Source organism: Anneissia japonica, unplaced genomic scaffold, assembly GCF_011630105.1.
Source record: "Anneissia japonica isolate Jap-2015-1 unplaced genomic scaffold, ASM1163010v1 scaffold287715_len1027211_cov185, whole genome shotgun sequence".
In the NCBI taxonomy this organism is placed as follows: domain Eukaryota; kingdom Metazoa; phylum Echinodermata; class Crinoidea; order Comatulida; family Comatulidae; genus Anneissia; species Anneissia japonica.
Genome location: NW_022724789.1, coordinates 438,272 through 454,751, shown reverse-complemented (window position 1 = coordinate 454,751; position 16,480 = coordinate 438,272). Strand labels below are relative to the sequence as shown.

The 16,480-nt window shown below is 34.5% G+C and overlaps 2 protein-coding genes across 2 annotated transcripts in view; one reads left to right on the top strand and one right to left on the bottom strand.

The window, feature by feature from the left end:
* LOC117112556 (huntingtin-interacting protein 1-like) overlaps nt 1-800 on the bottom strand; it is a 48,172-nt gene extending 47,372 nt beyond the window's left edge. Inside the window, exon 1 of the mRNA XM_033255639.1 lies at nt 597-800. Within this exon, the coding sequence (XP_033111530.1) occupies nt 597-671 (75 nt within the window). The 5' untranslated portion in view covers nt 672-800. The remainder of the gene's footprint in view (nt 1-596) is intronic.
* Nucleotides 801-2,117: 1,317 nt separating this feature from the next.
* On the top strand, nt 2,118-16,353 carry LOC117112569 (F-box only protein 21-like). Its single transcript, XM_033255668.1, has 12 exons — nt 2,118-2,334; nt 2,711-2,968; nt 3,338-3,462; nt 4,887-5,039; nt 6,017-6,141; nt 9,615-9,748; nt 10,485-10,688; nt 11,580-11,688; nt 12,180-12,293; nt 12,545-12,618; nt 13,158-13,315; nt 13,776-16,353. Exons 1-12 carry the CDS (start codon nt 2,171-2,173, stop codon nt 13,940-13,942), a joined length of 1,785 nt encoding a protein of 594 aa, XP_033111559.1. The 5' UTR covers nt 2,118-2,170; the 3' UTR covers nt 13,943-16,353.
* The last annotated feature ends 127 nt before the right edge of the window (nt 16,354-16,480 follow it).

The following is a 16,480-nucleotide window of genomic DNA, read 5'->3' as shown; positions in this document are numbered from 1 at the left end:
ATCTGAGAATATTTGTAAGTCATAAACTGGTTTTTTTGTCCTAGGAAAGGCTGATAATAAATTTGGGTGTAAATTAGGGGGTGGGCTTGAAACACCCGAGGTGGGCTTACTGTACATACCCGAGGAAATACGGTAATTTAAAAAAAAACTTTAAACAGAAATGACATTATTTTTATTCCAAAATTTCTATTAATTTATAAGTTTACATTGAATTTTCTTTTGACTTTGTTTTGTGTGCATATTCTTTCATTTTTTGATATTTTGTTTTTACCTGTACCACTTTGAAAACCAGAACATAACTTAGGCTTAGGCCTAGGCCCTAGCCTACTAAGTACTGAAAATGCCTACTACTACTATAGTCTAAAGAAAGAAAAAATAAATTAATAAACTAATAAACAAATAAATAAATAAATATATGAATAAACAAATAAATAATTAAATAAACAAATAAATAAAAACATAGGCACTAAGCCTATGTCCTAGCCTAGACAAGCCTATTCTAGGCAGGCTATGCCTTTGAGGCCTAGGCCTAGCCTAGGCGAATACCGCCTAGGCTAGGCTAAGACAAAGTTGATTTGCAATCGTTCTTTGTTTACCTGTTGTTTGACAAAATTCTGGCGTTCAGTTTCAAGTGTATCACTTCTTCTCAGCTTTCGAGCAACGGTTGCCATGGTCCAATATGTGAAAAAGTAATAATTCCACGTAAATTAAGTTAAAAAATCTGAACTCATACGGAAAAATTCATCGACAAATCTCATACATCACCCTGCTGTTGGAAAATGTGGCTCTCTCTCGCTATATCGTTCCAATTTCAACAACAGATGGCGCTATATCAAGTTTGTTAACCAGTCTACTCCCATTCTACTTCACCATGCTTTATTTCTTTCCTTCTTTGATTATCTACTCATTATTATTATTAATTTATTATTATTAATAATACTGCAGAGTAGACCATTACCTATCCCATTACCCGTAACCTTCATCTACATAAACGACTGAACTCCCAATTACAACACGGTCAACTCTCTCGCTCAATCATGATACGATCTATCGCTTGACCAAAATCACAGCTCATACAGAATGACAACTCCCAAATAACTATTTGCAGGCACTCAGGCTCATGAATTTATTTTCTTGCATTAATCTAACCAGGGAGATAACCGTCGTATAATAATTTTCACATATTGTATGATACGCAACTATACTAATTGCTTAATATTATTCATCTTGTAACCTGTTGGATTGAACTAAAAAGTTTATTAGTTTATGTAAAAATCCTCTTGCTCATTAACAATTCTTATGTGATTTTTCTTTTCAAAATACATTTGCATTTGATTGATTTCTTTTATTATTGTTACCTATCATAGGCCTACATAATATTATTTTTTACCTGTATTTTCCTTCTTATTTTACTACTTAATATTGTTTGACACTTTTTTACTGTATTTTCTTAATGAGAAGATTCTTTATACATATTTTTAAATTTTACTAGAACTTACTTTTTATTTTTGGCTTTTGCAATAATCTGCATTTTCTATTATTGTTATATTAATTTTACGTAGTAATGATTTTATTTTGTTTTATTCAATTATATTCTGATCATTGTATTTAGATTGGTAGTTAAGATGTTTCCTGTAATTTGTATTATTAATATGTTACATATTAAGGCTCCCAAATGATCAGCTTCTGTGGGATGGTTTACCAACATTAAATATTATTCAAAGAAAAAAATAAATATTAAATTTTAGAAATCATTATATTTTTCATTATTATTATTATTATTATTATTATTATTATTTATTTATTTATTATTTATTATTATTATATTATTTTTAATATTCAGGTAAAAATGTATTTTGAAATTTAGTATAATAATGTCTTGAAATATACTTCAAGTTGAATTCAAGTTGAAATTTACAGTTTTAGTTTGTACCTGTAGTTATTGCAGTTAATAATTGATAATATATGGTTTATTTATATTTTAAATATTTAATTGTTTTTTTTATGTTTAACATTTCTGTGCTTGTTGCAATACATTTTGTAGGCCTACATTAAATTTGCGTAGGTATTTTAATAAAAGTAATCGATAGAGGGCGTTTGTTTACAAATAGGGTCACTGTAGTAAATAATGGTGGAATGGTGGAATTTGTTATGAAATCATATCTCAAATATGCAGGCAGTACATCTTGAAAATTTGCCTGACGAATTATTAGAATACATTCTATTTAATAGAGTGTTAGAAGCACAAGATATCCTTAGCTTTGGATGTACGTGCAAACGATTTCAAAGTATAAGTTACAGCAACGAGATTTGGAAACGAACACTCCTTCGTAGGTAAGAAGTAGGCTACTTTATGTGTACAGTGTAGTCTGTTACTGTATGTTGTGTGAAGTGAAAGCATGTCATGATGGTGGTTGGTAGAAGTCAACTAGCACCGTTGTTGTTTTTATGCTATCATTGTTGGTTCGCAATATATACCACATTTTTAAAGTTCATAAACTATGTTGGAAAAATATTAATAGATATTATAATTAATGATTATTCGGGCTAGGCTATTTATCTATTATTAGGATGGTAGGATGAATAAAATTAATCACTTCCAAATAATAATGTGCCTGCACTAAGCATCACTTGACCTAAAACCATGTTTCCTTGAATGAATTTGTTTCCTTTGATGTATTTGTTTCCTTGGATGTATTTGTTTCCATAGATGGCCAGAATTGGGACAAATAAGCGACTCCTTGGATGCATCAAAACACAATTGGCAAGAGCTGTATAAATTCCGATTCCGGTGCATCAGGAACGTGGAAATCCTGCTACAGGATCTTGTGAATGAGTGCTATGAACAACGGGAGGTGTCCTACAAGCGCTTTACACCTTTTCAACAACTAGCTGCGGAGTATGAAGCTGATGTTGGAAATGTCTGCGTTGAGGAACAGCTCCTTGATGTGCTAAACGAAGGAGATTCGTAAGTGTAACAAGTATATTATATGCGTAACATAGGTGTAACATGTGTAACATACAGTATGTAATATGGTGTTCCATATTGTAACATGGTGTCATGTATGTATATAGTTTTAAGGTATATAGTAGAGGTGTAATACCACAATGTAGGTGTAAAACATATATGTGTAACATAGGTGTAATGCTAGTAAGTGTAACATCATAGAGGTATGGTACAAAAAATATATTAAAAAATAGATAATAGTTTTGAGCAAATTTCACAAATATGGTATAGGAAGAGAAGTATTCCTACATTTGATGAACAAATTTGTCATGTTTATTTGGATTGTATAGCAATAATTCCTGTATTTATATGTTTATATTCTTACTTTAGATTTCAGAATTTAACCCAGAAGTACTATGCTGTGAGGGCGCTACGGTATCTTCAACATCCACGTTTAGAAAAGGATTTCTTGAAGTTTCTTGATGCCCCTGAAGATCAGCAAAGCCTTGAAGATGGTAGGTTATGGTGAATTCACACAATGACAGAACCACATAACAAGGTGGTGAAAGAAGCCATATCCTGAATTTCTACATACAAATACATGGTCGATGTTAATAGTCTGAGGGTATGCAGGAGTCCCAAGTTGGAAGAAGTACCTTCCAGGAGATCTGGTCAAATGAGCTTTCTTAAACTTGAATAGAAGCTCGAAGCTCATGGGCTTCTTTTCAAGAAAACATGGCCTTTTTTTCGAGATAGTACAGTATATACACTGTACATGAATTTCAAAGATACATGATCAATTAAAATCACACTTGGTTTATAGAGTAGCTTAGGTGATTTAATACCGGTTAATACACTCCATGATACAGACTAATGTTACAGTAGCCCTATTTATTTTTTTATAGTAGTAATTCACAAAATACAGCTAACCGTTAGCTGCCGTGTGAGAACATAGCCTTTATTGTGCTATGCATGGTGATACCCATGGGCAGTGACTTCTGCGAGACAATTGCTCAATACTCAATGCTCAATGCTCAATAAATTTATTTGCCACATATACATGTACAATACACATACAATGAAATTTGATCTGGTTCCTTAACAAAAACAAACATAAAATACGAAAATTCAAACTAGTGACTTGTTCAATGCCCTAAAGGCAGAGGGATAGAAGCCACGTAGAGATCTACCCCTCCCGGTCACTAGTGATTGATATCGGCGACCACTCCGCATCACAGTAACAAAAGGTTGGCCGGGTGATTTCTGTCCCCAGCGATTGCCATTGCCTTTTTAACCATACGGTCATGATGGATTACATCACCGAAGGCTGCTCGATTCCAATGATGCAGACTTAACTACACTATTTAGGTCCTTCTCCTTTTCTGTGGTGTACACATACCAGATAATAACAGAAAGAGTTAGAACGCTCTCTATCACTGATTTATAGAATTGACCCATCACAGGGGTACTAATCTCGAAGGACCTCAATCTACGCAGAAAATAAAGTCACTGCTGTGCCTTTTTCACACACTGATGAACGTTTTCCCCCCATTTGAAGTCATTTGTAATATATGTACCCAAAAATTTGAAGGAATTAACTATTTCAACAGTAGAATTCTGGATGATAAGTGGTTCTTTTATATTTTGTTTATAATTGATAATAAATTAGTAAAATATGCAAATTTTACAAAGATTTGGGAGATTGAATATTTTCCAGGATATTCTTGCGGGACTGCAAGAGGCTATTCTGATTTCAGGGACACTCGGGACCCCTATATACAGTATGAGCAGTGAATGTCAGTTATCAAAATTAGTTCCGCATTCAAAATTCTCGCACCCCCAGTTCCACAACCTCAATTTTCGCACTCCCCCATCGCCAGTATGAAACTAGCCTTCACCCCTGTATGCGTAGATTTAAATTATTGTATTTGCCTTGCAGGTGCAATTGTGATAGCACAGTGGAACCAATCAGGAACAAGAGTAAACAAGAAAGAAATTTATGAAAGGCTTGACCAGTTGGCAGAAAGGGTTCGACTACAAGTGTGTATCAGGTATGGTGATGAGCACCCAGCCAGTCAAGGCTCAGTAGATGGTGAGGATATTACAACCATTAAGTCATGACAATGAACATAATATAAACGTTATATATAGCAATATACAGTATATATAATTCAAGTTCAAGTATAACTTGTAAAGGGGAGTTCGATTTTTTCAGAAAACGGAAAATTTTTGTAATTATATTATGATAATGTTTGATGGGGAAATATGCATGCAAAATCCAAATTTGACAAGCAAAAAAAAAAAAAAGAAAAAAAAAACCAACAACATTATACTATTTTAGACTCATTCATGTCATCAATATTGGAATTTTTTTATGGTAAATTTACAGTTTTTCTTATTGACCAAATGCCTTTCTTATTTATTCTATGACTTTTCACCAGTAACAGTTTTTACAAAGTAATAATTTTCATGACCTTGATTCTTAGATGCCCAGAAATGTCACTAAATTTTTACATACAATTTCATAAGGGCACTTCTTAAAAAAAGGAGGGTTCATTCAAACCCTTTGAACCCAGACACCATCCCGATATTTCTGCAATTCAGTTTCGGGGTTAGTTGGTGGTGGTGGTGGTGATGATAATGATAATAATAACAATGGTGATAATGATGGTAATGAAAATGACAATGGTGGTGATTATGGCAGTGGTGATGCTTATACTGATGATGACAATATTGCTGTGATGATGGTATTAGGGTGATAATGATAATAGTGGTGATGATAGGACTGATAAAGGTGATGATAATGGTGGTGATAATAATGATAATGCTGGTAATGGTAATGCGGTATTGGTGATAAGGAGGATGACCACCATAATGTAAATGAATAACAGTAAACCTTACATTTTGTCTTTAATGTAGTCTTGCAAATATATAAATTGTCTACACTACAATTACACATCTATTGGCCTACATCCTATTTAAACACTAGCAAAAAATCTTAAAGAATAACATTTGATACTTAAAAAATGTTGTCTAGCTTTAATGTTACGATTATTTTACCCGATGTAGAACCTCTCTCCGTTGATCAAAGTACCTTTGTTCTTGATGTTCTCAATACAATCTTCTATGAAGTGGAGAATTTTGAGGGTAATAAGGATGATTATTACAACCCTAATAATTCTTTTATTGACAAGGTGAGTAAGTGTTTAAAATCCAGTTTAATCTTGCTTGTGTCTGAGGCCTGATCCAAAAAAATCTTACTATTCAGAGCCAGAATGACTAATTTACATGGCTGAGATTCTTGTCTAAAGCTTGGCTCACACTATCAAATTTTGTGTGACAAATAAATGTGATATGCCCATATATTTGTCACATAAAAAGTGACAAAGTGTGGACTGCACTTAAACCTAACACCAATATTGCATGATTCCAAGGAAATATCTTAGCATGTTGAATATTATACATAAATCATAAATTGTGTGTTTATGGCTTGTGGACAAAAAATAAGAATATCAATACAACAGTTTATAGACCCATTCGGCAATGTTTGTTTATGGGCGGTCATGTGATGTAAGGTGGGTATAACCTGCAAATCATTACGGTGTGATCAGTGTGAATGTATAGGAAAAGGTAATGTTATGTTTGCAAAAACAACCACCCACTGTTAACGTGAGAAATATGTGGCAAGGAAAGGCAATACAATAGTTCAAAATAGTGTTTATTTACTTATTCCAGTGTTCTTCTTGTATTGCATGCTTTGAAATTTATGTGGTTCTTCAGAAACCTTAGCTAGCTTAGAAATCGTAGGGTCAAGTATGATGGCGCCGTTCGTGTTGGACGTGCGACAGATCGCTCTATCTATATTGATATTGTCTTGGTGTTTCTGTCGTCTTATAGTCATAAATTATTCAAGAGAAGTATTATTTGATATTAGATCAACAATTATTACCACTACAAATGCCGATATTGTCAACAAAATTAGAGGAATTACTCATATGTAAAACCTACCCTACGAGCGGTAGGCCGACTGCTAATGCTAACGGCAACGAGTACGTACAGAACGACACTGGTGTATTTGGAACGAAGCCAAGAACACAGGGTCGTCGTGGTGGGAAAAGTCACAAAAGATGCACCGGAGATGTGAGTAAGCTATATTGCGTTCTTCAAAACCTTTGCAGCATTCGTAACAAATTAGATGAAATACAGGCTGCATTAACATCAGGAAAATCTCCAGATCTTTTAATTTTTATGGAAACATGGCTGAATCAATTCGACGACGGTTCCGTGTATGAACTTCCTTGTTAAGAAATGATGCGTAGGGACAGGGGTTATTCCCGAGGAGGTGGCTTACTTGTTTATTGCACAATAAATGTATCCTGTTCAATGAGTGAATCTTATTGTGATCAAAATGTTGAATTTATACTTACCAAACTGATCATAAATAAGGAAATCATTCATATTCTTAGTGTATATAGACCACCTGGTGCGTGCATTCAAGCATGTTACGATCAGTTACAAGAAACTATTCTTGGAATACAACACGGAAGCAAACTGATTATTTGTGGCGATTTTAACGACTGTCGTTCTGAAAATCTTTTAATTTTCCAGAATACTAACCATTTGAGCAGTTCATCACTAAATTGACAAGGGAAAATAATACATTGGAGATTGTAATGGGCCGCAGCAACGTTGTATGGAACGTACATGTATACAATTGGTTAAGTGGCTGTGGTCACAAGGCGGTGTCATTTGATATCCCGCTGGAACAACGAATGAACAGGTGCTTGCATCAAAACTAGAATGTTACGAACTGATTCGGCATCTATTGGGATGCTTAAAAACAAACTTAATGATACGGACTGGACTTACTTCGAACAGTTATTGACTATTCATCCACATACATTAAATCTTTGCTTAATTCATGTTTAGGTTATCGTAATGTAAGGAAACACATTAATGATGCTAAATGGTTAAGTCCAGGCCTTAAAAAGTTAATATTATTTAGACAATGGGCCTGGTTCAATGACAGGGACCTATTTTTGGTTTTGAAGGGTTGGGTACGTTCACAGATTCGTAGAGCAAAAAGAAAATATAATATTAATGTTTTTGGAAACTTAAAGCACAATTGGTGGTCTCAAATTTAAAAAATCCTTCCTACCAAATATAGGTCCCATAACGCTTTTACCACTCCAGACGGTACCATTTTCAATGACCCTTTTGAAATTGCCTGTCAATTCAACTCTGTTTTTGCTAAACAGTGTTCCAGTGACGCTATGTTTATTGTACCAGATTCTTGCATCCCTCCTCCTATTCATGATTGTCCACCTGTTAGCACAGAATAAATCAAAATGGCCACGAATAAAATGAGCAATTCAAAATCTCTCTGTGGGTCGCTGATTGACATAGTCCAAGAACTTAAATATTTAGGTATTACAATCTCAAACAATCTAAAGTGGCATTCACAAATTATCAATATATATAAATCATGTGTCCGCAAACTTTCTGTGATGAAATATCTAAAGCATTCACTTGACCAAACATCTCTCGTTTTCTTATATAAATCCCATGTCCAATCAGTGATGGAATGTGCATATTTGAAATGTATTAAATATCTTTTTAGTAAAATTTTATCAGATCACTCGTCATATTCTTCATATGCACAACTATTTGGTCAGTATGGTATCACAACGTACGGCACAAGATTTAAATATTTCACTCTATACATATTTTGTCGAATTGTTCAATCTTACAATCACATTCTCACAGATTTCCTCCCGCCTCGACGTCAAACTTCTATCTCGCTTAGGAATCACCAACAATCTGCCTTCTTACGACTTTCTTGTAGAACCGAACATTTCAAATCTTCGTTTCTCCCATATGCACTTAAGCTTTGCTCGTCTCTAAATCTCGATCCGTCTTCTGCAAACAATGCCTCTATCTGTACTACTCTGCTTGGAACGCATTGATTTGTTGTTTAATTCTTATTTTGAAAAATTTTTATTGGCTATAATAAATGTTGATAATCGATTGTGTTATGTTTTTTGTATGGCGGATAATAGCCCATTGATGGCTTTTGTAGCAAATAAATATTGAATTGAATTGAATCGTAGTTCACGAGTCGAAGACTCTCGTGCATATGCAGGCCATAGATATGCAGGGGCCTAGGCCTAATATTTGTTTTAAAATCTCAAATTCCTGTGGACGACCAGTTACACAAAGTTTGTGTGGTTAATTTCGGCACATCAACAGTCGACTTAGAGCAATTTAAATCATGCTCAAAAGAACAAATACAGCAATTATCATCACAGCCACCATAGCAATCTCCATTTAAACACTGCTGTGCCAGTCCATTGTTTACACCCAAGTTAGGTCACGTGAGACCCATCACCGAATCGGTCTATTAGTATTACCAAAAATACTTACTGTACAAGTAGTGTCCATTTGTGCCAAGAATAGTTGCAATTCTCAATGTGGTTGCAATTCTGAGTGTGCATGAAATTTAAAATTATTGTGTTCTTAGTCACTTTTATTTTTAATTATTGTTTTGTATTAATTTCATTTTTTACTTTTTACTACTATTTACATACACTAAAGCCTTGGATACACTCTGTACTATGGGAAAAAATGAATGATTGTCGAATAATGGTTTTCTTGGAATTCTTTGCAGGTCTTGGAAACCAAGCAGGGAATTCCTATCTCTCTAGCTGTCATCTACTCAGCAGTAGCAAGACGTCTTGGCATCACCCTCGACCCGGTTAATTTTCCTAACCACTTTATTTTACGTTTGGATGTTCAACCCATGTGAGTTCTACCATATAAATGAATAAATATGAAAAATGAATAATGCTGCTGATTGTATTAAACCTGTTCTGACCCTGAGGTATTTGGACTAAAAATATTTTGGCCTATTCAAATAGTAACATTATTTTGATTGCCATTCCCTAAAATTTTGGGTTAAAAGCACAATTTTGGGCCATACCAGAAAGCCGCAATTGCGCCAGACATAAAAAAGGGGAAGATTTTCCGAGACTGTGTGTAACATTCCAATGGGTATATCTTACTGGTGTCCGCACTCGGATTTTTTGAGTCAGTTTTACTGCAAGAAATAGTAAAACTAACCAAGTTGGGTTACACTTGAATGGCTTGGAATGTTTAATCAAGACGTGTGTTCACATTGGACTTTTTTTTTACAGCTTTACTGGGTAAAAATCCACTCGGTTAAAGTAACCGCTTGTCTCGGGAAGCTTTCCTGAGAGGTAAGTTTGCTGGGCTGGTCACACTCGACTGATTATGGTAAAACTAACCAGCGTCTTGGCTAGTTTTACCAAAAAAAGTCCAGTGCAATTGCGGCTTAAGCCATAAAAACTCTCCCATTGAACCCTATCAGGGAGTTTACTGTGGAGCACTGACTGAGGCTCTAATCAGCCACCTGTTTCAATTAGCCCAATTGGTTCGGTCCCCACTGTCTCCAAATTTTCAGTAGCCACCTCTGCCTGAATATTATTGCTGTAATGCAAGTCCTTTTTTTATATTACAGGCAGAAAAATAACGCAAATAAGTACAAGTACATTGATGTGTTTCACAGTGGCCAGAGGCTGAGCAATGTTGAGTGTTATTCATTGTCTCCGATGATGAATACCTTTGGCATTGGCAGTGAGTACTTCAGAGCATGCTCGACAAGAGCAGTGTACGTCAGGATGGTTGCCAACCTCATGAGGCTCACATCGCACCTTGATGATGTGTACGTACACATTTTTAACTATTGGGGGCAGTATTAATGTGCATCCAGGAGGCATTGTGTCGTATTATCATCATTTTGCTTGTTGCTGTGTTTGTTAACTTGTAGTAATTATCTCGTTCTTCCTTATAAGAATGGTACCAACAAATAAAAGACATGATCACCCAGCTAACAATATTACATTAAAAGAATGTAATAATGTTACAGTTTGGTGATACAAACGTTATTTTCTAGAACCATATGTACGTACTTATAAACTAATTTCACAACGTTTGAACGTTCTTAAAACGTTGTGTGAACGTTATTTTATGACCTACCTAACCACAACGTTCGCGAATGTTATAAGAATGTTTTGTGTTTGTTGGGCAAATGCCTTCTTCCCAAGTATTAAGCTTTGTCCAAACTATCAGATTTTCTTTGACAAAAAAGTGTTGTATGCCCATATATAGTCATGATGTGCCCATTATAGTCATGATGTGACCATATATAGTCATGATGTGCCCATATATAGTCATGATGTGCCCATATATAGTCATGATGTGCCCATATATAGTCATGATGTGTCCATATATATTTATGATGTGATACAGTAGAACTCCTCCTTTGGGACACCCATATTCAGGGGATACCGCTATTAAGCAGTGGTGGACATGCCGGGACCCCGTCTGCAAATTTCTGGAGCCACCTCTGCTGTTAAGGGGACACTTTTCCGTTAAATAAGGGGAAATATATCTTTTAACATTATGGTAAACACTTATTAAAGAGACACCCCTAATTAAGGGGACACTTTTTTTGGTCCCAAGAGGGTGTCCCCTTAATAAGGGTTCTACTGTAATACATTTTTATGTTATGAACATACATCTGTTTTGTCAACTTTTAAAAATTTACTTTTAGGAGGATGCTCGATGGGTATGAATTGTTCCTTCTCCTCTGCTCGGATGATGAGGATGCTGCAATCACATTGCGTAGATTCTATCTTCAATCTGGTATGAATGTACAAGAGGTACGTAGCAACTCACTACAACCTGAAAATTTATTAATAAAATAAGTTGATTAATAACAGTTATTGAATTAATTAATAATTTTGTTATTCTGTGAATGACAAAATGAATACTTGAATAAATAAATTAATGTACAAATAAATTAATTAATACATATATAAATTGAATATATACAAAGAAGTTGAACTATAAATTTCTTGAAGATATAACATGGCCAAAGCCAAAAATATCTGCAAAATTTGAATAATACTTTGAATTGTACATTTAAGTATTACTTAAGTTATCCACAGATCAAAAAATTAATTATTTTCAAGTTTACTGGATGCCCCCCCCCCATACCAACTTCTTTAATGCCAGCCTACAGTGTTTTCTTGTGTACCCAACCTCTTTTCTATAGTTCCATTCATGTCTCTTTCCATTCTTATGTGCCAGACCCCCTTTATGGATATCAATAATTATGAGATATTTTTGTAACTTTTTTTTTTATTTGAAGGTTTTGGATTATCTGCGACAATGTCATCCAACTACTAACAACATGTTAACTCTTAAAAAGTACATGATACGAGAGGCGCATACATTACTAGAAGAAGAAGAAAATCCAAACAAAGTTAGTTTTAATATTTGATACAATTTATAAAACTTAACTCAGATACTCCAGATTCCGACAAGACAAATTTCAAATACAGAGGGAAATGAGAAATATATTTTTATTATCATCTTTACTTCATCCACTTGATGAAAAATAATCTGTAAACATTGAATTCATATGGCATATAAATTGCTATTACAGTACTGCAGTGCCAAATATATTTTATTGAATTCCATATGCATAAATATTAATGGTCTTTTTCTCCCAAGGTTATTACAGTGAAAAGGCGGGCAGACCACCAGGAAGTGGAATATTCTGTTGGGATGATCATGCGGCATCGAAGGTACTTCATTGGCTAGTTTAATCAAACATCTTGTATAAAATCTTACATGTTCTAAAGTTTTTTTAATTCATATCTAGTAAAATAAAATATATGTTATAAATATTATTTCTTTTCTGAAACAATGAAGTATATATAATCCTAATTAATTAATTAATGCTACAAGATTCAATTATAATTTTAAAGAATTAAAATTTAAAAACATTATTTCAGGTGTTACACATATAGTACATTAGCGTTGGATTACAGATGGTAAGATAATAAAAATATCAGGATGTTTAGTTTTGAACATCAATGGATAGATGAATTCTAGGAGTGCCTTTGGAGAACATAATACAAGATGTCTTGGTATAATTGTGACCCATAGGAGCAGTTTAGCAAAACGATTGTGGTTTGGCTTCTTAAAATTGAGGTCAGTGGTTCAATCCCTCGCTGTGTATTTTGCCTGTGTCCTTGGGCAAGGCACTTTATCACTTTTGTCTTTTTCTACTGAGAGACCCGAATGTAAATCTAAAATATTATTATCATAATTGTTTTTTCAGATATGACTATATGTGTGTTATCTATGGATGGGACCCTCTATGCGAGATGTCTGAGAATTGGAAGTCGCAGATGGGTGTAGACAGGCTTCCGAATAAAGATCGCCAACCATTCTACAACGTGCTTGTTGCAGATCAGTCTAAACGCTATGCAGCACAAGGTTAGTTAGCATGACCTAGAGAAGGGTTGGATTGGAAACACTAAGGTACAGAATTTCCCACAGAAATCTAACGAATTAACTCATAGTGGTGTCCTACTGTTGATGAACTGGGCAGCACTCCAGAAAAACAATGTCATGCTCATTTCCGAAGAGTGTACTGCACACTTTAAGATTAAATGGGCCATATTGCACACGATCAACTTCTTATGTCTCTTCCAAATGATAGTGCTCTTTTGAAATTTGCATTTCAGCCTTCCAGCTGAAACTTAAGGGAAGCAGCTATGAATTTCCACGATTCAGCACACACACAGATACATCAGGGCTCGAGTCTTGAATCTTAATTGTACTTGTTACAAATAATCTTATAATAGTCACCTTCTAGATAAGCTGGGTCACCCTCTATAAATGTGGTATTAAAAATTAATGATAATCTAAATTTAATCTCTTTTATTCTTAACAGAGAGTTTGATGATAGAAGCAAATCCACAAGTGATTACTCACTCTGAGGTTGGCAAGCATTTTGTGGAGTTCAAAGGGAATTATTATCTAGCCAATGAGGAGGTAATAAAGCGTTACCCTGATGATATGCATGTGACAACTCGGATGGCTCTTCAGAATCGCAATTGACCTAGACCACGTGAATCAAGTCTCTGTGGTATCGCCTCAACCCCGTCTATTCTGTGCTAGTTAAATACGGGTGATGTGTTTGTTATAAAGAGCCCCTTTATGTCAGTGTTACGGTAATGTGAGGACTACCCTAAAAAAAAGTGGAATACCTAGGTGGACGTAATTCAAAGCCACCTCACCCCTCAGGTGTTGTTCAAATTGCCCTGTAGTTTTATTCTGAAAATTATGTTTGTATAATTCATCGCTCGCATTACAAACTAACAAAATGAAAGCGCGTCAACATAAGCACGTATTGGTTGTCAAGCAATTTTGTAATCTTTAGGCGAGATTTTTTCTATACCTTGTTTCTTTAAGTTTCATTAGGAGAGGGTGGAAAAAATTTAAACAAAATTGTGTTTTTTCATTTAGCAAATATTTTTGCCAAAAACATCCAGTTGGAGTAGAAAATAAAAATAAAATTTTAATGGGACGGTGAACTGCTTTAAATCTATATAATTAGGAAGATTTCATGGCAGCAGCAGCAGTAATAAAAATAAAGGGAAACCTTTCTTTTTTTCTGAAATTTCCATTTTTTCGTGGCGGGGGTGCGCTAATTGGCCAAAAATAAAATCTTATTTTTATTCGAGATCATTATTATTGGTGGGTTGCAGGTTTGTTGAACATGATATAAAAAAGTCTCGTGTTAAAAACCAAAAAATCTGTAACAACAACAGCGTTTATTTTAATGTGCTATTTTGTATTCACGAACTAACACAATTTCCTTTCATTATGTTTCCTGATATGAGCGATGAATTTACAGTACCTCATATCTGAGATGTACGTAAATGTCATGATATGATTTCAGCTGCCAAAAAAAAATGTTTTTAATTAATGTTAGAAATTGTTTTGTTGTTAATATTTATATATTATTTGTATATGTTGTATACTGTACTGTATTAAAATATACTTTTCTGTGAGAGGGCCTCTATGGTGAACTTGGCTTCTATTTGAAGAGTAAATAAGTAATAAAATGATAGTAATTTAGTGTTAAGCAATTTCTCAATATAAATAGAGTAACTTGGTGTTATGGAGGGTCGTGCTAGCCACACTACCAATTTTCTATTTTGTGAGTAAGGTAAAGGTAGTCCCATATTCATTATTGAATGTAGGGGAATGAGCTGTTAGCCCATCGTACTAAGCCTCGGTATTGTGTGGTAGGGTGGCCAGTTACTTTCCACGCATTTTGTGAGTACACATAGTATAATACTAATAATAATAAATAGTAAATCTGAAGTGGTGCCTCAGAAATTTATTGACAGGGGTCCAAACCAAGGGGCTGAATATAGCCATGGTCAAGGTCCCGGAATAAACATTTCTGGTAGGGTTCATGGGGAGAGTTTTTATGTCTTAGTATGACCCAAGAATTGTGCTTTTAGACCAGAATATTAGGGATTGGTAATCAAAATAACGTTATTTGTATAGGCAAATTCCTCCTCCCCAGCTGGCACATTCACTGTTCCTCATTCAAATTAGATTTTTGACTATTTAGATGGGCTCCTGGAGCTTGCAGAAGCTGCAGTTAAGCACCACCTTACTTTAATACCACTGCCCATTAAAAACTACTAGTAACGGACCCCAGACACAAAATTGTTTAACAGATACACTTAGACACAAAATTGTGAGGGTTATTCATGCTGCCCAGGTCTAAAATATTGTAATAGGAAGGATCCTTAATAATAATAATAATAATACTGTAATAATAAATAAATGATAATATTTATAAGGCGCACAAATCCATTGCAGTAGTTCACAATGTGCTAAAACAATTATCAAAATAATTCTTCCATGTTCAAAGTATCATCAGTGAGTTCATATATATTAAAATCAAAACTATACACGCCAAGTTTTATGGTGATTTAATATCACGTGCATGTCATATATTTTTTTAAATAACAAATGCAGGTAACATTTATAATTAAGATTAGCAAAAGGTCAACATAACAAAACCAGTTAAAATTTAACATGTTGGCTGCCAGGGACGAGTATACTGGTCCCACATGGGTGTTGCCGAGGGCACCAGGACAAATATACTCGTCAAAATCATCGGGGTAACATTCTAGCGTTTATTACTTCTTTTTTTATACATCGTATAACCACAGACCCAACGGCTGGTGGTAGTTTGAGGAAGATAACATACATCATTTGTATGTTATTGTCATATTATGTTTGTTGTGTTACTTTGACGGTAGTAGACGGTACAAGAGGGGGCTCCTTTTGAACATATACCAAGCTTGTTTTGGCAGAAAGCTTAAAAAAAAGGTCTGGCAGTCAACAAGTTACAATTGGCAGAAATGAAGTGAATTAATGTAATTATGTAGAAAATAAATATTTACTTTTCCGGAGAGAAAATAAAAGTGGTTCAAAGCTGTTGATGTTTAGAGTATGTCTTTGCTTTGGTTGTCTTAAAAGTTTGTACCATACACACCTCACAATGCTGCACATATATTTGTGATAATCAGAGGCATAGGCCAATGATTTTTGTGGACATTCACGGTATAG